The following is a 25058-nucleotide window of genomic DNA, read 5'->3' on the forward strand; positions in this document are numbered from 1 at the left end:
TGTCTGTGTTCGTATCTGTGTGAGCCTGTGTATCTTGTAGTGTTTGATTTGCGCTTGATTTATGCGCTTTTTAAATGCCAAAGATTAGACATTTGTTTAGCAATTAATTTTCGATGACACTTTTGCCCACGAAAATGAGGCGACACAAACGCAGGCGGCTTTTCCAGCGCAGGGCACTCGAATCATTAAGATAGAACGCCCACACGGTCACAGTTTTGTGGCGTCTTTCTGCCACCGTCTTCAGTCTTCACATCGCCTTGCCCCTCCACTCTGGCCCATTGCCACTCGCTCATCCTACTTTCCACTCCCAATTTTTTATATATATATTTCTTTTTTCCTACTGGCAGCAAGCGAAACGAAGCGGGCAGGTGCTAATTAATTATAAACGCTGATCAGAGGGTAGCAGGGCTATGATCGGTCACTCGGAATAACACACTTTATGAAGTAAAATAGATAAAGTAAAATATTTTGTCATGGCTTTTATTGATATTTTTATATTTCCACTTTTTTCAACTGGCTTACAGGGTATTCAGCAAGTTCAGCTTGTATTTAAACGCCTTGTCATCTGTTTTTGTAAACTGTAGGAAGGTGAAAGGTGTCTGGGTGAAGTCTAATGGTGAAAAGTGGCGACTTCGCGGCAAGTGTGTCGCAAGCAGGTTCCAAACATATAAATGGAGATGGAGATGTGGCGGGATGTCTTGGGAAGACATCAAGTACCGCACCTCATCAATTTGGCTGGAAGTTGACTTAATTTTTTCACTTTTCGAATGACAGAATGCCGAGGAAAATCGAGGGAAAATTGTAGATGTACTATCAAACGAAAAAGTACATTTAGTTTGTGCTTAAATGTATCAGTTAGTTGTTTCAAACCATACAACACTTAAACATATTTAGGGACTCGAGAACATTTTCAGTTTAATGAGCTTAAAAGTTGTAGAATTTCGATCCAATGTGTTTTTTTTTTGCTTTTTCATTTTTCCAGCTGCTTTTTGCTCTGTCGTTTTAACAAAAGAAAAAGAGAAAAACAAAAATAAAACACGAGTTGACGCTTTGAACAAAAGACAAACTGAACTTTTGTTATTGTTGAAAGTCGTACGAAACTTCAATTAAATAAATTATTTTTATGAAATTAATTATGTATGAGCAAGGGAAAAGCACCAGCACACACGCCCATTTACAGTAAGAAGTGAGATAATTAAAATTAAAAAAAATACACATAAAAGAAAACAATTGCATGCAAAATGCATAAAAGGAAACTCCAGGGCTTTCCACCATGGAAAATTGCAAACTACATTAACTTTTGGACTCTTCCTTTTCCCTCGTTTTGTCCAGTTCAGAAAATTGCTATTTTAGCATTTGGGTTAGCAGGGAGTTAAAGTTAAAGGACGAAAATTATGAGGAAAAGAGACTACGATGGCAGCAAAAATGTATATATTTGAATATAGTGTATTTTCCCATTCGATTTCATTCCAACTCAGATTTCATTTAGCCTGCGAGTTTGGATTTTTGTGCTTGGTTCTCTTCCTCGTCCAATCCTCACTCCAATTTCCTTGCGGGCTATATTTATTTTTAAAGGGATTTTGCGTTTGCCAAATTGTTAGATTGAGTTGGGCCCGATATTTTTGGTTGGAATGGAGTGGAGTGGAGTCGAAGGCACACACTTCTTTGTATATATATATATACTAGGTTTATGTGTATGGGTATGTGCACTCGGCCCATCCCCCCCATTGGCCCCGCCCCCTCTGCACCTTGGTGTGGCATGTAGTTTATTTATTTCATAGTTTTTGTGCTGCATCATCTTCATTTCCGGCCAGAGCAATAGAAAGAGCCAGAGCCATGGACTGATGAAGAAAGCAAACAACTTCCTAAACAGCCGAGAAGAGAAGGAGATGATGGGTGAGGAACTGAGGGTCTCAGTCTCGGGATTCGGGAGTTATAGTTCCAGTTAGAGACCCCGCAAAACATTTTGTTTTTATGCCCCACTTGCGTGTGGCAGCTGCATTAAGCCAAAAAGATGGGGATGGGGCTTGGGGCATGAGGATCACGAACGAGGGGCAGGGGCACTCAGACCCCACATGAAGTGAGCCAAAACTGGGTGGGTGACAAAGTGGCTGTGATTATGGCCACGACACAACAGCGTAATTTCCTCCAAAAATATATATTAGAAAAAGAAAGGTAGCACAGAAATATGAACCATAAATAACTCAACCTTTATTTAATTTTAAATAAGAAAATTGATAAAAATATTGAAAATATATGCTGATTTATGTATTTCTTTTTTCTTTGCAGGTACGTTTCTACTTCTGCTAAAGCAACATCTCTTTGTGAAGCCCCACGAAAGATTACAACTGGCCTTGCGATTATAATAAAAAGTTGTACTTGCCATAGGTAATATCAATTAAATAGTTATTAGAGCATTCTTTGTTCGCTGTACCAAAAAGATGAGGAAAACCCCATCTATTTTGTGAGGCTCCTACTTGGACTGCCAGCCGCCCCTCCGGTTAAATTTTCCAGCGAAACCAGCTCAGCTCAGCTCAGCCCGCCCCGCCCCAATCATCATCATCATCGCAGACGTTTAATTGAAATGGCCCAACGCACGCCACGGCCATAAAAACCATTTCAAGGTGCCGCATTAGTCGTCAGCCACAACGCCCCATCGGCCAAGAAGAAGTACGATGATGAGAGGTAAGGGGTGAGAGGTGAGGAGTTCAGTTAGTTGGCCTGGCCAAGCCACCTTCCCTACCAAATAGCAGATGGGAATGAGCCAGAAGTATAGGAAGCAAGTGGTGGGGCCAACGAAAAAAAGATGACAATTATAAACAATTTTGATTTGCCTTGGCGATTTATCATGACCTCGGGAGGAAGTTGCTGGGCATGGGGGCACACGATACTATATAATCATAAAAAACAGACATCGAAGGCGATTCTCAAGGACTTTTCACAGCTTTTTTTTTATTCACCCACCCCTCCCTCTGCCAGTCACCATTTTTCACTATTTTTTTCTTTCCTGGCTGCTCTTGATGTCTGAAAATTACGCGCAGCATGAAAGGAAAATGAAAAATTATTTTTAAAATTAAGCGCGGATAGGGTCCAGGGATTCAAATTGCGAAAATTAACAAGAAGGATGTGGAATAATATATGGAACTTATTTTATTAATAAATTGAGTGCCATAAATATGCTTAGATTTAAAAGGGGGCGTCGGTAGGAGATAGCAATGACTATAGTCAAAGTGTAAGTTCGTTTCCACTTCTTCACTTTTCCCTTTTTCCACTTCCCATTTTCCATTTTCCATTTTCCTTTTGCTTTGCGGTGAGCCGGCGAATGATGTTGCAATAAAATGTTTTCCACGATGACGATTATGAGGCGAATTCCTTATGGTTCCGCATAAATTTTCAACAAAGTTTATTCTCTTTTGGGAAAGGATGGGCGGGAAGGGGGTGAGGTTTCGTGTTTTACCCCGATAAGCATGCAAAAGTTGAGTTTCAGCATATTTTCGGCAGTTGGGAAATTCAATTAAAAGGCAACAAACGACGTCAGCGCGGAAAAGCGAGGAAAACGCGTCATGCATCAATCAATGGCATCATCAATCATAAGCCAACAAACAATATATGTATGTATGTATATATCGGGTATATATGTAGTATATATGTATACATAGTATGGGGAGCAGCAGCCAATGTATAATATTCATATTTATGCAAACAACTTTCGTTGTTGTTGCGGCAAGTCATTCATTGAGTTTCGAGTTCAAAGCAAATTGATTAGAGCCCGTCATCGCGGGGCAGCAAGGGGTTAAGGATGGTGATGGTGGTGGCGGTGGCGGTGGCATTGCTGCACCAGGGTTAAGGCGACCAGCGAGCTGTGAGAGCGTCACACTGATAAACTCCAGTCTTGGGCAAATAATTTTTGAAATATTTCAGCAATTCTTTATCTTGTTAGCGTTTTTATGTGCTTTGCACAAAGTACATACACACCAATTGATTTCAAGGGGTTAAACTGTGACTCAAGCCGAGTGTCATCATAAATAAATAAATATTCATTTTGCTTATCTGCTGCATCGTTTTTAATGCTCATTAGGTCATCGTATAAGCTAAATAATATCCCTTTAACTAAAGAATAACTAAATTTCCGCAAAGTCAATCATTAAGGTGAAGTGCAACAAAGGGAAATTCTCCGTCAGAAGTAATTCCATTAATTTGGATTTTCCTCTTTGCATTGCCCAATGGAAAAGGGCAATTTTGGGGTTAACCTCAATTATCATTGTGATTTTCTCCGCCCATTTTTCACTTGCCTTTGCCCACGGAATATATGTATATGTATGTATGTATATATGGGGCTTGTTAATGATAACAAAATTGTTAATTTCTGACCCGCTGATGATGTTGGCTGTTTGGAAATTGTTAACGAGAATTTCGTTATTATTACGTGCTGTAAATTTACAATTCCCCCGGATTTCCCGCCCCACAAAGCCCCCCATTATTTACTGCCGCTGACAGGGGGCAGTTAATGAGGCGTGACGGCCAAACATATAGTTAGCATTAACTACAACCAAATCGATCCGATCCGATTCAATTCGATTCGCCCGTCAGGGCGGCCAGAATTAATTGCAGAGCAGCGCAGTTGCCTGATCTCCGATTTCGCCCCCACCTGGAAATCATCATCATCTTAATTGCTTTTCTGACGATTAGCGGGTCGCTGAAACGGAAGCGATTCGCTGTTGCCATCTTACCATATTTATAATTAATGTATTACATTTTTTTATAATTAGCTGCAGGAACTGGGCTTGTCAACTTTTTTTTTGTTAGATTTTTATAAAAATAGCTGGTTCTCTTTTTACTCGAGAATGCATTGACGCAAGTTGCACTTTTTGTTCGGTTCATTGGGGCCATTAACCTTAATGCATCTGCCTTGTGAATAACCGATATTTCCGGAAATCATTGGGTTCGCAATTGTTTTGCAAATGGTTAAATTATAATTCATAAATATTAGTAAACATAAATATTGAGAAAATATAACGAAATCACATATTAAATCCTATTCATGCGAAGAATCCGGCAACTTCGCCGCAAGGATTTTATTGGTATTTATTATGATAATATTTAACATCAAGACTTCGGCACTTGAGCATTGGCATTGGCATCCAGTTGATGCCGCCTGCTTATCCAAATCCCCACTTCTTGGGCCTGCTGCCAGTTGGTATCCTTCGTCCCCATTTCCGTGTCCCCATCCTGTCTCCTGTTTCTTGTCTCCATTTCCATCGTGTGCATTGCTTCACTTGGATTTTTGGGGGTTTTTTTCTTGTGGTTGTTATTATTTTTTTGGAGGGATAAATCAACAGCAGCAGACCAAGAAGAAGAAAACGCATCTTTGTCGCTCCGCCCTGTGCACACAGATACTCTCATTTATGTGTGGGTATACCTATATATATAAATATATATGTATATACTATATCTTTCTGCTTCTCACATCGCTTAGCTTTTGTTTGTTGTTGATTTTGTTGTTGACTGGCCAGAAACTCGCGGTTTTAATGTGTTTTTAATGTTATTTCCATGACATGCCGCCAACATTTAAGCTTGGCCCCAGCCATCGTTGGGGTTAAAGGGGGGCTGCGAGGGGTTAAGGCGGTACACCCGGTCCCAAGTTAGAGCGAGACGATAGCATAGTTTGTTGCACGTTTTTCGCATAGCTCGCCGACTTGTGGAAGCCCCCATTCTTCTTTATTTCTTCCCATATCGTGTCGCTCTCAGTTCTTTTTTATATTTTATTTGTGTGTTTTCTTTGTTTCTTTATCTTGCCCTCGAAGAGGGTATTTCAATTTGGGTTAGAAGTACGGTAAACCTTAATATATAGGATTTTCGTTACTATGCGGGAACATGTTTAAGCTAAAAGTTACAATAAAGTCTTAGTGAATATAAAAATATATTTAACTTGGAATTTTGTTTGGAATTCATGTTCGGAAAACAAGGATTTATGTTATTATGTCTTGTGGCACTACAAATATGCCTACATTTTTATTAGAAACTAAGAATACAGTATATTAAGTAGTATATATATACATTTTTATACAATTGCCAAGCGCATCATTTCATTAGGGTATTCAGCGGTACGTTCTACAATCTCTGGATGTTTTCCCTGATTTTTTCTTCATATTTTTATGTTTGTGGCCGCTTCCTGAGCTATCTCGCCCACATTTGGCTGAGTGTGAGTGACGTCGCCCAGCCAAGCGAGTCACACCCCAGAAAACCAGAACCCAGTCAAAATCCCCAGTCCGCAATCCCCAACCCCCTTTGGCGCGACGCCTCTGCCCACTCCCTTTGGCTGATGCATTAATGTGGTACTAAGAAATATTTTGCATATTTACTTTGAAATCTGTGAGAAATAAGTTGAATTTATGCTGTAGACGTGGCGTCTTATCCTTTTGTAGGTGAGACGGCGAGAGGTTGCCTATCAGAAGCAAGAAACCACTTCAATTTATTGACCAGAACCCGATTTCTTTTACCAACATTTCCGGCTTATTGCCAAATACAGAAGTGTTTTGAAGTTCAAAAGAATAATTTTACATTTAAGAGGGCAACAATTTTGCATGAAATTGGAATTGTCTTCCAAAGCCAAAAGTAATAGCAAAAATAATAATCCCATGCCACATAATAATAATCTATAATAATAAATCAATAAATATGAAATGATATATTTCCAAAGAGAACCATGTGAAATCTTCTCGGATTTGTGGCTATCCCCTATTTACGGCATTTAATTGCTCACCAAATATTTTGACACGAATCCGAACCGAAAATGTGTTCCCTTCTGCGATTTGGGATCTGAAATCTGGGATCTGGGATTCCTCCCGGTCTCGGATTTCTGTACAAGAATCTGGGTTAGGCAGGGAGCACGCAAACACAGACACCTTTTGGCTGATCTCAAATCGCCCATCAAAGTGGGCGTGTCGCGTCGGCCGGGGGTTTATGGTTACCGTTAAATGAGGGTGAACGAGAAGAGGCGACAGCTGGTTCATGTCCCTACTAAGTATGATCGATTGATCTCGATAAGCGAAACATTTTGCGCTAAAAATGTGCGGAGAAATTCTCAGCTACCGATCGTTCTTCCATTTGCTTTAACAATTTTGTGTTCTTATAATTTTTGTTTTTTATTTCTGGGCCGCAGAGGTTTTGTTGCGATTTGCCACGCCTCTTGAGCGCACAGCTCCCTGTTCCCATGAAATCATGCTTGGTATCTCTTGGTCGGGTTTTTTTTTTTTGGTTGGGTATTTGGGATTGTATCCTGCTGTTACACCTCCTTCCCTTCAGAGCCGTTTTCCAATTTGTATTGTTGTTTTCCTTTGCCACCGATGCCGCACACATGTTTCAGAAAAAGAGCAAAAGCGGAAAAAGGCATCGGAGCAACGGAGCATCCAACTTGAGGTTCAATTACTTGTAATTTTAGCCTCAACGAAAACAACTTACAAGTCGGAGATCCTTTTTGATGCCCTTCATCTTGGGCAGACAGTTGTTACGAATTTGGTACGAAAATAATGCATTTAGCACCGGAAACCGATGGTACCCACTTGCATTTAAGATTATATTTTTGGGTCTAGTGCTGAAACTAATTATAAAACGATGCGATTACTGATAATGACTGATAATAGCACTGATCTTAAGCCATTAGCATTCTATTAGTTATTATGCAATACGTTGTATTTTTTTAACCCCTGGTTCTTTCTTGTTTTCCCCAATATATTCACCTTCATTTTGTTGTCTTTCGTTTTAAATTGTGATTTTCCTGGCAGCATCATTTACAGTTCTCAACCATTTTCCTTTTTTCCGGCGCTGTTGTTTTTGCTGCTGCCGCTGGGATATCCTTTCCAGCTGTTGTTGTATTTCACGCTTAAGTTGTTGTAATTGAAGTGTAAATTTTTACATCTGTTTAATATGCATTAAAAGCAGCAACAAGCAGCGGCAACAATAACACGAATCGATAAAATGATTAAGGCGAAGGATATGGAGACAGCGGAAAAGTTTACATTAAAAGTTGGGCGGAAAATTCTGGCTTCAATTTGCGAGGTTGAAAATGGCTGAATGGAAATTGAGGAAAATCCAGTTGGTATGATGGAGATGGATAGAAGATGAGCAAAGTGAAGGTACACAGAGGAAAAATATTACTTCTCTAATATGATGATTATTTGTTAAATTAAACTCGTGACACGAAGGGAATATTTTAGAAATAATAATTTAAAGTAATACAATTTTGCAGCCAGGGAATTGGGGCTAAGAAAGTGTTATCAAATATTCAAATGGGCCTCTATTAGTGTGACAAATTGGCCAAATCCTTGAGTTGCTGCCCACCTTTCTCCGCCCCTTTCTCTACTTTCTCCCGTGGGCCATTGCTTAATTTGGTCTCATTATCAAAGCCACCTCTTCGTTCTTCGCTCTTTCTCATGTTTTTGTTTCCTCCCGATGTATTTTTCTGTTGGGTCTACTGTTTTTCTTTTCCCTTTTTGTTCTTTGTTGATTTTTCCGCTGTTTTTCCAACCTACAGCACATACACACTGCCATACACACACACATGTGTTTTCCATCCGGTTTTTTTCGATTCCTTCGGGGTCTGTTATTTTGCATTCATCTGGCAAACAAGTCACGTAACATAAACGATGTATGATGGCTGGCAGTCGAGGGTTAAGCAGTTGGCTGGTGGGGGGTTAACTGGCACTATATCTGGGCTGTGGGCAGTGGATGGTGGTGGATGGTGGGTGGTGGATGGTTGGTGGTCAAGGAGAAGGAGCAAACAAAGCACGGCAACAACAAGTAGCCAAGACAAAGCGGAGGAGCCCAAGAGTACCAACAATCAAAAGGAACAAGAAAAATATTGTGCATAAAACTTTTCTAATAATAACGATCACACGCCAGTTTGGGGGTTGAAGTACAGCGAAGGGGGCTGTGGAAAACCGGGGGACAGGGGTTGCGAATATCCAAGACAATGCCTAGTGCTCCCAGGAACAAGGGGGTGGAGTGGGGTGGTGGGGGGCGAAGGGCGTCCAAGGCTATTGTTTCACTCAGCCAACAAAACTTTGCGTGCAGAAATTAATTGCGTGACCAACGAAACAAAACAAAGTACAGGGAAAAAATCAAAGCAGCAACAATAAGTGAAAGCAATTGAAAAAGAATTCTTTTATTTCACTTCTTTAACTGGGCGATGCAGGCAAATGAAATATTCAAATTGTATAACTTAAATGGGTTGAGTGAAAATACTTGTACTCGTATGTAAACATAGAATATTAAGTGTCGCATAATTGATTCAAACTCTATTTTATTTATACTTTGTTACTTGGCAACCTTAATTAACTTCAATTAAAGTTCAATAAATATGTCTCACACCAAAATGCAAAAGGCAAACATTTGACAGCAGCCAACACTTAGATATTGAGAGTTGTGAAATGAAAAGCATAAATAATTCCAACGCTTATTTATGCACTTAATAATTCAGAATGCGATTTAAGCCGCTCAGACAGTTTAAAGTTGAGAACGGATGAAAAGGTTCAAGTTTGCCGATTTACAAATTATTTATGGCATAAACAAATGCCAAAAGCAGAGATAACATTGACAAAGCATTTTGCTGAAACACCTTGAATGTGCATTTCTGCTCACCCTCCTGAAATATTTTACGCTCAATTAAATTTTCCCTGATTTTACCCAATGCTGTTGCTGGTTTTTATTTTATTTTAATTTTCCCACTTTTGTACATATTTTTCTCCATTTTCTGACGGAGTTTGGATAAAATATTTGCGGCCGAACTGAACTGACCCCAATCCCTGACCTGACCTGCGCCGGATTCTGATTCGGATTGTGACGCTGATTCCAGCGCGCTCCCCTTCTTTGCCGTTTTTTCCGGCTCTATCAGAACACCCCCCACCCCCCACCCCCCACGACTTTCCTCGGATTTTCCACCGGCTTTTGCCAGCCCAGCCTCCACCACACGCTTTGTGCTGGTCCCAGTTGGGGAATTTAATTCACATTGATTGCATTTCGAGCGCCGCATTGCGTTGCATTTTAAATAATGCCAGTGGCTTCTGATTTTTTCACTTGGCCGCAGCGGGACGCTGACGCTGCGGGGAGGTCATCACTTTAATTAAACAAATGCCAGGCGAAGGCGTCAATTTTAAGATGGCACTGCCAGGGCAACCCTCGCAAAATAAACAAAAAAAAAAAAAAAATTGAGAAAAATCGTACAAAAATTGTGCAAAAATCGCAAGGAAGCCTGAGAAAGATGAAACAGAAACAGAATGGCCAGATTGATGGAAATGAACTCGTTCTGCTGGCAATTATGAACTGCCGTCGGTTTCAGTCCATATAAACAGGGCATACATATATACTTACATAGATCGCCGGCAGCTGCTATCGTTTAACACATGCCAGGTGGCGCTAATAAACACCATAAGCCCTTCAAGTCAAGAAAATTTTAAATTGTATTGAAAAAATGAAAAGGAAATGCTGAAAAAACAGCAAAGGGGCCAATAAAAATTTAAAACAGCTGCATGCTCAGCTTATAGAATGTCCAATAATATTTTTTCAGCATTTAAAGCATTATTTAATCGGCAGTAGGCAGAGCAAAAACCAGTTAACTAATTAGCTTAAATATACACTTATACATACGTGCATAATAATTGAAAGTTCGCACTATACTTTATAGATTGTTTAATTAAATTGTTTAAGCATAAGTGCAATCTAACGCATAAAAACAACAAAAATATTCAAAAGTTATCTGTTTTTAAGTACATTTTTTTGGTTCAACACACAAAATACTGGAATGAAAAAACATAACTATTAAATTGCATTTTTTCTTCTACGCTTGCATTTTATTATTTCATTTTCACTAGCATCACTTTTGGACCATTTTCGAATCATAAGTTAATAGACATTTAATCTGGTCATATAATTATGTGCAAAAGTAGGAAAAACTATGCAAAAGTGTGGAAAAAAGCGCGAAAAAAACCGGGGGAGAAAACTTTCAGTTGCGAATGGGGTTTTCCGGGTTAAATCCAGACGCAGCTCGTCCGTTCCTTTCGCCTCGTTTTTAATTATGGACATAATTATTTAATGAATATGTGTGAATACATTATGTCTGGCAGCAGGTACGAGTGTGTATGTGTATGTGTATGTGGGTGTAATTATATGTCCAGACTGCCATTGTAATCGGTGGGCGGTGGGCCACGCCCCCTTTTCTGTAAGGCAAAATCAATTTAATTTCGGCTGCAAACGAATGACCGAATATAAAATCATCTTAAAATTCCGGCAGCGTAATTCTTGTTGGCATTTTTTCTCTTTTTTCTTTTTCATTTTTCATTTTTTTCTTTTGGTTTTGTTTGTGGGCCGCTGTATTTTTCATAAATCGAGTCTCGTTTGTATAATTTTAATCAACGGCAACAACAATGCAGACTGGCGAGGGCACGCTGAGAAATAATAATAAATAAGCATATAATAATTGAAAATACAATTAGCATAATTGCCGGCAGTGGCAGATGCAAAAAAGTATAATTAACATAATTAGTGTTTACACATATTTAGCCAGCATTATGGGCGTGCCTATTTATTTTTTTATTTTATTCTGCGCCCACTTTTTGCATTATCTTTACGCGGAAACTGCTTCTTCGGATATGGCGAAAATAATAATAATCTGAACGCTAAAAAAAGCTCATCATAAAACACCACGAAAAAGCGTATTTTTGTAAATTTTTTGTTTGACTTGTCAATGCCATTGTTTATCTGCGTAAATAAATAAAAAAAAAAAAAATAAAAACAAACTACAATATCTGTTTTAAAATAAATACCCCAAGCTGTTTGCCATAAATTGTGTATAGCGCACCAAAAAAAAAACCCAAAAAAATTGTTCAAACAAAATTTTTGTTTGCTCATAAATTTTCCGGTTATTTTTTTTCCTTTGTTTGCGGGGAAAATGCTTATCAAACAATTTTCGCAAATGAAATCAAATGCATACTGCTGTGCATACACACATTGGCACGACTATATTTAGTGGCAGTTGAACCTGCTGCTCCGCTTTCATAAAGATAAAACATATTAAAAGGTTTTTGCGTGCGCTGTTTTATAAATATTTTAATCCATTTTTGTGCCAATTTTTTCCATCAATTTTCGTTATGCGAGCATTAAAATTTGAAATGAGCGTAGCGCAAGGGATTAGCTTTTCAAATAAATTTTTACACAGGTATTGATGGGTATTTAATAGAGATGGCAAGTATTCAGTAGTGAATTACTAGATAGAATGTTAAACTCTTATGATTGCTTACAAAATTCTTGATAGATTTATTTCACAAGAGGCTTCTTGCCGAGCCATTAAGTCAAGACTTTTGTATGCATTTCGGTACGGCCTCTCAATTTCGTTAATTTGTTTTATTTGAACATGCCCATTCCCACATGGCATTCCACTTATTCTGCCCGTCATCTTAATGGCAAAAATTCCAGGGACGTTTTGGGGAATTCCGGTGGCCAAAATTGGATGCACTTAGCTGGATCTTTAAGTGCAAAACTAGAGAAGAGAAGAGTATGCGGACAAAAAAAAAAATCAAGCAGGGCTTTTTGGACTCTGTCTGCGTACGTGAGGCATGAAACGAGATGGAATGAAACAAAATGAAATGAAATCAGGCAAATAAAATAAATAAATAAAGGCACAGGACAGGAGTAGTAAACGGGGAGTGCACAGCAAGAAACTTTTGAATAACAAATGAAGGCTGGCTGCGGCACAGACAAAACCTGAGCGGACTTTTTAAGCAGATTCCCCAGCATCAAATACGAGTACGAATACGAGTTCAAGTAAGAGTAAGAAAAGCATTCCGAGCAAGAAGAGTGGGCATTTGATTTTTTTCGTTTTTTCTTTTTTTGTACCCCGACGTTTGCTGCATCAGCAGTAGGAGCAGCAGCCACAGAAGCCGCAGCCAAAAGTCAGAAAGTTAAGCGTCCCTCTCCATTTCCTCCCAGGTACTCACCCCTTTCCTCAAGCTCTTTCCACGTCAGAGCTGACAGTTGGTTGTAGCTCCTGGAAAATAGCTAGCTCAGGCACTTCCTCCAGTAGTATTGATATCCTCTGCTGCCACATAAAATCACTTCACCACTCACAATTAGTATTTTAAAAAAAAAAATCGAAAAAGTGATTTGCTTACGTAGGACTTTTGAGAAGCGCAGAGGAGAGCACCTATTTTTTGGTATTATTTAGTATTAAGTATTTAGTATTATTTAGGATTTTTTTAATGAGTTTTTAGTATTTTTTAGTATTTAGTATTATTTAGTATATAGTATTATTTAGTATTTCGTATTATTCATTATTTTCTTTTAATGTAACGTAACACCTTCAGTTATCTTATTGATAATTTTATAATTTCACTTTGACTGCCAGCTAGAACCCGGCCAAGTGGCCATTACTGTGGCTCAACGCGGCGTATACGTAATCTGCGGCTGTCTGATCACTCACACGACCTGTCGCCCCACTCCGCTTCGCTCCTCTCCGTTCCGTTTGCCCCACTCGCCGACCGGCTGGCTCATCCGTTTGTTTGTTTGCTTGTTGGTTTTGTTTGGTGGCATGCCTCGACTGCTGCCTTTAGCCTGATACGCCACTGAGTAGCAGATTAGTAGCGCTTATGCTTGCACCTACTACGTGGCAGCTCCAACGCACATGGGCATGGTCGAGCGGGAATGTCGGAGAGCACATAGAGCACAGAACACAGAATAGGTCGGTTTTAGCGGGCTCTGAATGGGCGGGTAGCTCACGCATGGGGGCCAAAAAACCCGCGTTACTCGTTCCCCGGATTGCTTGCCCCACTCACAGCCCCTCCGGCGAAGGGGGGTGATGTCCATCAACTTTGGTTGGTCGGATTAACATATCTGCATATCGGGATAGTCCACCACATATAGATATGATCAGGAAGCGCTTCGGGTAAATGGTAAATACGTACTTTTCGGTCGCGCTTATTCATCTAAAAGCTAAACCCTCATGTGCTGAATTTGTGTGTATATTATTTACACAAAGTTATCATACCCAAAAATGGGATCCCTTTTAGCTTTCATAAAGAAACGTAAAGAAATATAATAGCAGGAGCAATATAATAGCACATGCTATGGTAAAACTTTTAAAGAGAACTCAAAGATAACTGATTTCTTACGACAGTTACCTCAGTGTAATTTCCTGTCAGTTTTGGTATTAGCTGATCAATTTTAATCGATTCAGCGGGCAGAGTATTCCCGAAACGTGTTAGCCTGCCATTATTGGTTTAGCTGCCAGGCATTCGGATTTGGATTGGGTTTTGTTTTCGACATTGAGTTTGTGCTAGTGCCCGTGCCTGTGCCTTTTTTTCCTTTTGATTTTTCTCTGTTTGTGCGCCGTCTGTTATCCTGGTCGCGTCTTGGGCCGCTGTCATCTGATCTGTGGCGTGGCTAAGTGGCCTCGCTGCAGCCACCGTGTGCCCCCCACCCGGTATCCGAGACCTGGAACCTGGAACCTGGATCCCGAAACCTCAATCCCCGAAACCCCGATCCGCGCCGCTCCCCTGAACTGTTCCGTCCATCAGTTGGGCTGCATCCATCCACCCGCCATCACATGACATGACTCGCTTTTGGCTTTCCTGGTCGTCTTTTCAGCTCAGCTCAGCTTGGTTCGGTTCGGTTTGGTTCGCTTCGCTTCGGTTTGGCTCCTCCACTTCATGGTTGTCTGGCGTATGCGTTTGGAATTTTTGATTTTGCCACATTGCAGTCTACGGTATACAGTCAATATGCAGGATGGTCCATGCTGCACTTCATACTCCATACTCTATACTCCCTGGTCCATACTACTGCATACCCAATACCCCATACCCCATTCCCCATTCCTCATTCCTCACCCGGACTACTGTGGTCCGCTCTTGCCGTTTTGTTTGTTTTTGTGTCCGCTTTTTCCTGCTTTATTTTTGCTCTTCGCCAAGCAGATTGAATTTTGATTTGGCGGGTAATTGAACTTTTACTACAGCAGCCAACTGTCCCGTTCCCCTGCTCCTCATGCTCTGCATGCTCCTCCCTTCTCTCTCTTCTCTCTCCTCGAGTTTTACTGGCCATGCCTTTTGCCTTGTGCCTTCTTGGCCATGATTAATGGCCGGCAATGCGCAACGCACGATCTACGTTTTTGGCCTCATCATAAATTATTAAACAAGTCCACTTGACACATGCACATGGAGCTGGAGCTGGAGCTGGAGCTGGAGCTGAAACTGGGGTTTGGGGTTGGATCCGAGGGGGGGATTGAAAGAAACTCCACAATATAAATGACCAGAACGAGATGGCAGCCCCCGTAATCCCCATTCCCATCTCCATCTCCATCTCCCGCTCATTTCCCGGCCAACAAAACTGTACAAAACGCTCTCAGGCTCTCGATGCCTCGGTTCTGGCCACCACCGACACCCTCCAATACCCTCCAGTACCCTCCAACACCCTTCTCCATTTCATTCTCCAGCTCATTCTCGGAGAGATCCACACAACATTTTTGGCATTCCCCAGACACCAAAAACGGTACAAACGAGACATGTCCGAGCCGAGATGACAAAGACAAAGTCGCATCACCGATTCTTAACCGCTGTCCCCTGGCATCGCCATCTGTGGAGCATGTTTAAATGATGATATACTTACTTATAAAGTGATCAGTGGATCGTCTCGTATAAATTGGCAAACGCAGCAAAAATAACTAGGATGGCAGAGAGATCGAGAAATTGTGATCGAAGAGGAGTTTACCAACTGGAATAAATCAATTCCCGAGCTAGCTATACCTTTGAACCATATTTTAACTCAATTTAAGTGCAAATGTAGTTTTTAACTTTAACGTTGAGAAGCGAAGCTCTTAGCTAATTATATTATATTTAATTATATTTGTTGAGCTGCCTTAAGGGTATGTTTGAAGCCCATGGTGATGTTAATGGTGGGATCTTGATGGACTCTTTGAAGGTGGAAGCATTTGTGTAGCTACAACACCGAGATAAGAAGCGAAACGCAACCCGAAGCGTCGAGTACCAGCAAAAGGTGCTAAAATTGATAGCCGACCCAGGCGAAGGGCAGGAAAAAGGGATGCGATATGCAGGGATAGGGATAGGGATGGGTATGGGGATAGGGATAGGGCATCTGTATATAGAGGGTAGAGACATCGGTAGCCGGAGAAAAAAGGAGTCGGCTCAGACAGCGGAACAGGCTACAAAACGCCATCGAAGCGTTGCGGGCCAGAGTTGTTCCCTGTGCTTTGTTTACCCGGCGACGATGGGAACTGCAAGACATCCGATGACGATGCAACCGCGATAAGGAGAACAACCCAGAGAAACCAGCCAGTAAAAAGCATGGGGCCGGAGGAGAAGTGGTCCGATGATTTCAGCAATAATAATGACAACAGCGACAACATTTCATAATAATCAGCGCGCTGGGGAATGCATTAAAATGCCCCAGAGATCAGAGATGACGGAATTGATGATGACTGGACTTCTGCAGGAGCCCTTGTGTCCGTCCGAACGAACCAGTTTTAATGGCTCAACTGAAGGTTAAAAGTTGCATGATGGCGAAATATGTATAATGATTTTATTGAAGATTCTGCACACACACACACACATTAGGTATTCCAGGAATCTGTCTCTATTGGAAATTTGCATTTTATGAAGCCAACGTTAAGGAAATATACTTCAAATACCAATTAAAAGCATTAATTAGGTGTTCAGTAAATGTGTTTAAATCTTTTGATTGCCCCTTGATTAATTTTGTGCCATTTAAAAGATTTTTCTTTCATAATTAAACTTATAACAGCTTTAGCTTTGCTTCTCATAAATTGATTATGTAAAATTGAATGTTTAGCGTGTTCATTATTTTAAAGGGCATCTGTATAGCATTTTATTACTATAGCTCAACTGAATAGTTCAATATTAAATTCTTGAACATAATCACTTTACGGTAGCGTAATTTCCGCCAGGACTGCCTTCACTTTTACTTCTGCCTGCTGCAGCACACTTCATAAAAGTTTAAAACAAAATGGGAAAAATGGGAAAACTAATTTCAGCAAAAACTTGAAAAAGCCAGCGCCGAAAGGCAACGAACAATCGATTCGCTAACAAATCCGCTTTGCGGGCAACTCATTACTAATTCATTGTTTACTGGGTGCCGGTTGCATTTAAGCGATAATTGAACGCTCTTTACCGGCAAAGAAATTATCAACTCTGATTGTGCGATGCGCAATGCTTATTTTTCCTTATTTTTCGTCATTTCAATTCATTTTTTTCGCCCCGCATTTTTCTCGTATTTTTCCTGCGGCTAAGAACCTGGTACCTGGTAGTTGGTAGCTGGTAGCCACCTGTCTGTTGGCTCGTTCACTTTGCCACACATATTGTCATGTGGAATGCCAATTTAAATTGTATACCCAAAGGACATTGCACATTGCACATGTCTCGACATTGCGTCGTTTGTTGGTTATTCCCAGAGATGAGGAAGGTACAATTTTTCTTGTACTCTATATGGCATAGAAGGGGTATATCCATTCATTTCAACGAGAAAGCTGGAAAAATGCGACGCTTAAGTGTCTATGCTATGACTAGGAGTTTAATTTTACTTAACAATTAACTTGTAATAATGATATCCTGAGCTATTGGCGTAGGTTCAATTTGTAAAAAGATGATATTCCTTCATTAGAACACAAATAAGCTAGGTATATGTACCTTAGGTACAATTTCGTGTATATAGGTACCAGTGAAACTATATAGCCTCCTTGGAACATAAAGTTTCAAGGCAGCAGGCGGTTAAATACATAATGAAAAAGTAGGGGAAAACTCCACGTACATCCAAAGTGCAGTTCGTGAAATTTTAATAAACCATGATGATGTTATTGTACCTCGTTGTGATACCAAGTACATTTGTGGGAAATACCCTGTTGGCTCCCATCTCTGGTTACTGGTTGTTTGTTGTTGGTTGTTGGTTTCTGTTGTTGTCCTGCCAAGAGATTTGCCATAGTCACCGTCTTTTTAGTTGTTATTTCCTTGGTTCGTTAGTTGTCTAGGTCTTGACAGGACAACCTTTACCACCTGTCTCCTCCCACCTTCGTCTGTCATTTGCTGTCGTCGTCATTTACCTGGTTGTTGCCCACCCTGCCCCTGCCCCTCCCACTGCCACTGCCCCTCAGGCCCCTCAGTTTGTGACATCGTACCTCTGGCAGCGTGTCCTGCAGGAATTTATGGGAAAATAACTTGCTGGAAATTTATGAAAACTACGACGCCATAATAACAATAATCAGACTAAGTAGTGACCGCTGCCAGACATAAACTCTGACCAGATAAACTCGTCGTTCTCGTTGTCGTTCTAGTCGTCGCCGTCGTCGTTGCAGCTCCAGCTCCAGCTCCCTCTCTCAATATTCGCCATATAAAAATGCTAATGTCTGGGCGACATTTTTAATGTGAGTAAGGAGCTGCTGCTGCTGCTGCTGGCTGCCACGCCCCCTTTGGCTCCCTTGGTCACAGCTTAATTAGCAAAAATGTCTCGCGAACTTCAGAGACGACGACGACACATTAAGATAAGAGGTTCGCCTTAAGCTGATTGCCTGGTTTAGTGTTATCTGGACTATTTATAGGGCCACTGGCGGCAGTCAGACTGCCAAATGGTTGCCTTTCTATATATACATTTACATACATATATATGTATATATACACGGCCGCCCATTTTTGATGAAGCGCGCCAAGAGCACTGAGATTCATCTTCGCCTATCGTTTTTCTAGATTTTATGCCTCTGGCCCGAAGATGTTTCAAAATTCCACTCCATTAACAGTTTAATGGCATTTTCGATAATTTGTTAATCTCATTTAATATTTTTTTAAGTTTCCGCGCGGAGAACATAAAACACAAGTGGCCTGGAGAATTATGTTCCATTTCCTCATAAGGCATAAAACGTAGAATATCAATCGGCATAGGACACTCAGTTTGGCCTAACAAAAGTATGCTAACTTTCACTCAACTGCCCTTAAACTAAACTTGAAAATTCTGTTTAAATACTATCAAAATTTGCGTTCAAACCAAAAACATGAAACTATCTGCTATGTTATTTTTCGCATTTTTTCAGCCGAGCTGGTGTGCCGACTCACCTGTGCACCGCAGGTGCGTTCACTGCCGGGAATTCCCCCAGGTGACCACGCTCCACTGGCTTCCCTAAGCCTTTTTCCAGCGCTCCTCGGCTCGTGTGTGTAATGACCAAAATGCGAGCGGCTACCCCAAAGTTACCAAAGTTCGAGGAAGAAGTGGTGCTGTCCGCCCAACATGAACTGACAAATTTCTGTTTACACCCTCGAAAAATATGCAAAAATGGCGACAGGTCGCTGGCCTCGTGCATAGTTTTTCCTTTTGCTCCTGTTTCAACTGCATTTAAGCGCAAATTTTCACTCGTTCTTGACATTCATTTGGCCAAAAAGTGTTTTGGGAGTACGAGGGGGAGGAAAACTGGTTGGGAAATGGGAAATGGAAAATGGAAAATGGGGAAAAGAAGCTTGGAGAAGCCGACAGACTGACTGGCACTTGACATGCAGGCAAACGTGTTGACTTTGTCTAGAGAATTGGTTAACTGGAGGGCAGGGAAGGTGGCAGGTGGCGAATATTGTGCACACAATGAGAAATTCATTTTCTGCAAGTGGCATATATTTTAAAGAATTTGTCGGAACAATTTGTGGTATAATTATAATAGTGATAATATTAATTACTTTTTATTTGCACTACTAGTTATCTTTCAACACAAATCTCACCTTCTCTCACCTCTTTGCTGCCGCAGCCCATTCACTACTCATTTTCGCCAAGTGTATGCATTTGTATGTGTCGCAACTTTTTTAATGAGCGCACAGGCAAATGAAGTAGCAGTGGCAGCCACCGCAACGAAGGGTCGGGAAGGGGATTTCCGCCAAAAGGGGGTTTTTGTAGTGGTGGGGCCCAACAACCGCCAACGTGTCATGGCCACCATAAAAGTTTTGTGACACTTTTTTCGCCTCGGATGCCTCTTCTTCAGCTCTTCCCTTCGCGAAAGTCAAAATCTGTGAAAGAAGTCGGCGAAAAAAGGAATTTTAATAGATAGAAAAGAATATATATGTATGTACGTGTATATGTATATGAAAAAGGGGAAAAGTGACAATTTTTTTGTGCAGCGCGTAAGCAGAAACAAAAGTTTTCAGTAAGTGTGTATGCACAGAAAAAAAAATCTGAGTTATATTAGAAATATGAATATGAACTTTGGTTTTGCCAGACTTAATAATTTAAAGAATATTCACTTGATAAAACTGATATAAAACAAGTGTACAATTCATTATAATGTTTATATTCGATTATATTCGTTTATATTTCGATTGATGTACATACATATGTATGTATTATAATTGTGTTACTATATATTTATTCAAATTTGCGATTTTAAGAAACATACATTTTTTCTTCGTTTGTGGATGTGTGTGCGGCATGCCACTTGATGTGGCTTCTATTTGCCATTTGCCTCTCCATCTCCATCTCCGTCCACTTCTCCCCTTCAGCACTTGCCTCTCTATATTTGCCCGTCGTCAACACACGCGCAAAATGACAAATTAATGCGACGCTTGCCTCCCTGCCCCCAGCCACGCCCCCTTTCTGACACACCGCCCTCGTCTGTCTGGTGTCGCCACTTGGGTGGGCGTTGCGTAAGCGCAAAAATTGTTTACGACATCCCCACTCCCACTCCTGCTCTCCATATACATATATAACTATAAATACTTTATAAGATCTTGCGGCTGCTTTTAGGAGATTCGTTTACGTAGTGCCTGTGCCGCGATGCGGTGGCGCCCTCTGGCGGCACGGAATCAAACGAAACGTAATGGCATTATATTTCCAACTAATTTGTAATTTTTAAACATGCGCTATATTTGGATTGCGAAATAAGAGAAAACGGCATTGTTAAGTAGAAACATGTGCAGCAGTTTTTCTTTTCTTCTCTTAACGATTTAGTGGGTTCTGAATGGATGAGTTGGTTTTCCATACAATGTTAATAATACTATAAAATATAAAAAAAGCGATTTTACAGCAAACAATTTATTTCAAACGTTTAAGTCGTGTCTACTTTGTTTTTAGGTTTTCTAATGTATCAAGTGCTTTCTTTTCAGCGCTTATTAATTCAGTTTTTTGATATATGATGCCATGTTCCGAACAATGCCCCTATTAATATCGCTCTTCCGCTTTTCCATCAAATCGAACTAATTAAATCACTTATCCAATCGTAACTCAAGTGCGGCATCTTGAGTTTAATTCACTTTCCAGCTGGCGACTGGAGTCGTAAATCTAGCCCTGATTATGGCACATGATCCTCAAAAGTTTGGGCTTCGTTTCGAGAAGAGAAATGCTACTTAGGCTGCCATATAAAATCCCATACATTTCATAAGCTTATCTTTGGGGCTCCAAGTGGCACTTTCCGGCATTTCAACACCCTCGGCGAAATCAATTTGTTTGGATTCCGAAAACTAAAAGCAAAGCTCAAGTGATGACTGTCAGTGCCCCTTCGTCTCCGTCTGTCTGCCCCATATATCATAATGATGAGGATCGTTCGGGATCGTTCGGAATCGTTCTGTTTGCCGCGTTTTTTCGGCTATTTTCTTCTTTTTTTTTCAAGTGAAAAATCAGTACGGCACACAACACAGCACACATTCCTCTTTGTTTGGGGGTGTCTGGCTCTGGGGTTTCTCTTTGCCACATTTTGTACGCTGCTTGGAGCCTCATCTTCTCTAATTGATTAAGCGTGAAATAATTTCTTTTGATTGACTTCAATTGAAATGAATTATTCTTTAATTGGAGGCGCGCAGTCGGCGACCAAAAAAAATGAAAAGAAAAAGTAACCAAATCGAAGCAAAGTAAAATCTTCTAAGCACAGTGCGTCGGCGCAACATTAACCCATGCTGACCAAATGTTGGAGTTGGGGAGGGGCAAGTGGAGCCCCTGTCATCGATGTGAATTGTGTCTATGCGGCAATACACATTCAACGGACAACAACCAAATAACTTTGATTTTGATTTGCTTCCCTCGAAATATAAATGCAAAATTTGCAGAAAAACAAAAAGGAAAATAAAATGGGAAACTAGTTTTTGTTTGGGAAATATATCTTTCTAGAGTTCAGCTAAGAGCTTGCTGATATCCTGTAAAGCATTTTTTATAAGTATAACTAAAAGTTAAAAAGTTGCTAATGTGTAATTGTAACTAGTATGTAATATTCATACCTAAAAATCTTTATATTTCTTTGGTATAAATTTATTTCAATGAAATGTGAAACTACTCAATTTTTAATGTCGTGCGACTCTGCCAACTAATACACCCCATGGCCACACCCTGTATTTGGTTTCGGGACATGTTACTGCCACACCACACCACAGCACACCATCCACCCCTCCCCTCCCCTCTGCCTTCAGAGAAACCCTCAAAAAATCGGTGTCCTGCCTTGCTGGCAATGTTGTTGTGCCTGCTGCTCCTCCGTTGCCCGTTGTCGTTGTCAAGAACAAAAATAATAATAAAATTTGCTGTCGCTGCGAATATAAACAGGCAATTTCTGTGCCGCTCCCCGTCGCTTGTCCCCCTGCTCCCCGTCTCCCTCTCCCCCCGTACCCATCCCCCCCAAAAAAAACTGCCTCACCAGCAACGGCAACAACAACAAGAGCGGAAAACAGGAGACGATGGCAGCTGTTTTTAATGTCTGCACAGCCGCCTAATGGCGCTTAACGGTTCACAGAGGGGGCAGCTGGGGGCGTGGCCGTTAGTGGGCGGCGGTCGGAGGAGTTGCCACGAAGTTTAAGCTGCACTTAAAAAAAAAGGAGTGCCTGATGACATACATATCTGCAACATAAAATGCCATTTGAAGCAATGTCTGTTGATAAAGTTCATAAGTCCATATATGCATTAATCTTAATAAAGTTTTATAATATTTTTAATGTCTTTATCTACAGAATTTTTTCGAGTGCACTATTGACACTTTATTCGCGAACAGGGCAGACCAGAAAGTTTAGTCTGAGTGTGTTTGTCTGGATTTGTGGCAAAAATTGAAAATCATATGCTCATCGTCATTGTCCCCACATTTTCACTCCTTCCCCCGAAAAATAAGAAGAAAAACCCGCGATCCCTATTGGCATTTAATGTGCCCGTTAAGTGGCAAACGTTTCAACAAAAACAAAAATAATATACTGTGAAACGGTGCAAAACGAAACAGAGTCTGCCCAGTGGGTGTGAAAAATTCGAAATGCTGCCTAATCTTCTGAATATTTAGAGCAAATTACCTCCGAGTTGGATATTAAAAGGTTCTCATCAATTTCCAAGCAGTTAAACTGTTAAAGCTTCCCCAAATATCAATAGCAATAGAAACAGACCTCTTTTTAAGGCATTTTTAGCTCAACTTACTCTAAGCAAAGTTTGAGTCGATCGGCGACTTGATATGAGCTCAACTCGATTGTGCAGCCTCTGAAAAAGTTGAACTTGATTTGACGTAAGCAAAGCTTATTCTAAAATGGGATTACCTCTTCCTCGGGCTCCCCAATCGTCTTTGCGTTGTACTGCCCCCAAAAACTTGCCCAGGTTTTCCTGTTTTCCAAAAACATAATTTCCTCGACACACACACACCCAGAAACACACATACGGACAAACAGAAAACACAAAGGGAGAAAAAAGCGCTTTCTATACAAAATGTGGAAGCCAAAAAGTTGCACAAAATTGCCAAAGTTTTGTTTGCTTATGCATTGCACTGCCCTTGTCAACCGTTCGCCCTCCGAATCCGCCCCCATATTCTCAAAAAAAAAAAAATATCCACCCCATATAAACCCCACTCCCCCCGTACCTGTGAAAAAAAAGTGGCATGCCCCTAATTGTGAGTAACCCTGCCATATATTTTTTGTTGGCTGAAAGAGGGAGAAATTATGTCAGCAGGACGGCGAATCGAGGGCCGGGTGTGTAAATTATTTATGTGCCAACTGTCCTGCCCCAACAGGCTTCTTCTTCATCTTGCGGCACGCATGGGTTAAGCCAGATCCCCACGTTCCCCCCCACTTCCACACTTTTCCCATTTCGCTCCTTTGTGGCAGTTTATAAATAAAAACCATTATTGCCGCGACTTTTGGGAGAGAGATTAGGCCTCATTCTGCTGGAAAATACATACATCACATACTGTTTTGGTTACAATCTTTTAAATGTAATTTAAATGTATTTAAAATCAATAATTAATTTGAAGCTTTGACTTACACAATTAGTAATTATTACTAAAAAATAAAATATAGCTTTTGAATATTTATCAGTTTCCCTGAAATCAGTTCTCTAATGAAATATTTCCAAAACTAAAACGTAGATTGTAAATATTTTTAAGTAAGCTTAATTATAGGATATCGGGAACTTCGGTGTTTATTTCAGTAATTTTGATTAAATTTCTTGGTGGCTTTTTTTGTGCTTTCTTTTCCGCTTCGCTTTCAGTTGGCCACGTTGGAGTTTTCGTTTGAAATTAGTACGCATTGTCCTTAATTGTTGGGGCGTTTGTGCAGGGGGGCTGGCATTTTATGGGTTTTTTCCAGGGGGTTCGGTCGCATAGTATATGGATGTATGTATATGTATGTGTGTTTGTGGTATATAGGGTTTTGGCTTTGGCTTTGGCTTTGGCCAAGAGCCATTGACTTCGTTCCCTGCTGCGTGTTTATTTATTTGACTTGTGCATGTCGCTTTTGGGTGTTAACTTTAATAATTAACGGCATTAATTGCCGCATATGTCACATGTTTGCTTTGCCTTTCCCCACACACTGTGCCCCACAGCGCCCCCTCCCCCAAACCCCCTGAAAACTTCGCCACGGGCCTGCATTTGTCTTATATTTGGTTTCGTTTTGTTTTTATAGAGCTTTTCGCCCACGCCAGCGAGTCGAGTGAAGTGGAGTCGCTCCTTTGAAATATTTAAACGCTTATGTCATATCCACATTCCACCCCTTTTGGGTATTTTCCTTTGGCCCGCTTGGCGTCCCCCGCTTTCAGCTGCATAATTCATAAATGGGCTAAATGGGAAATTATGCATT

At 40.7% G+C, this 25058-nt stretch overlaps 2 protein-coding genes across 2 annotated transcripts in view; one reads left to right on the forward strand and one right to left on the reverse strand.

Annotated features, from left to right (window-relative positions):
* The window catches only part of LOC120455991 (midnolin homolog), an 88259-nt gene that overhangs the window by 20484 nt on the left and 42717 nt on the right, over nt 1-25058 (forward strand). The window lies entirely within an intron of this gene.
* On the reverse strand, nt 19743-23633 carry LOC120455992. Its single transcript, XM_039642550.1, has 3 exons — nt 23529-23633; nt 23413-23472; nt 19743-20048 (listed from the first exon to the last, which is right to left on the reverse strand). The coding sequence occupies exons 1-3, from the start codon at nt 23607-23609 to the stop codon at nt 19848-19850; spliced, it is 342 nt and encodes a 113-aa protein (XP_039498484.1). The 5' UTR covers nt 23610-23633; the 3' UTR covers nt 19743-19847.

The sequence above is a fragment of the Drosophila santomea genome, chromosome X, assembly GCF_016746245.2.
Source record: "Drosophila santomea strain STO CAGO 1482 chromosome X, Prin_Dsan_1.1, whole genome shotgun sequence".
NCBI classification, from domain to species: Eukaryota; Metazoa; Arthropoda; class Insecta; order Diptera; family Drosophilidae; genus Drosophila; species Drosophila santomea.

Excerpts from the sequence above, each read along its gene's own strand:
- LOC120455992 (XM_039642550.1), bottom strand. The coding sequence starts at position 23,609 with ATGTTTTTGGAAAACAGGAAAACCTGGGCAAGTTTTTGGGGGCAGTAC. Across the intron at positions 23,473-23,528 it reads TTGGGGAGCCCGAGGAAGAG|AGGCTGCACAATCGAGTTGA; the intron begins GTAATCCCATTT and ends CAACTTTTTCAG. Across the intron at positions 20,049-23,412 it reads CGACTCAAACTTTGCTTAGA|ATTTTGACTTTCGCGAAGGG; the intron begins GTAAGTTGAGCT and ends CTTCTTTCACAG.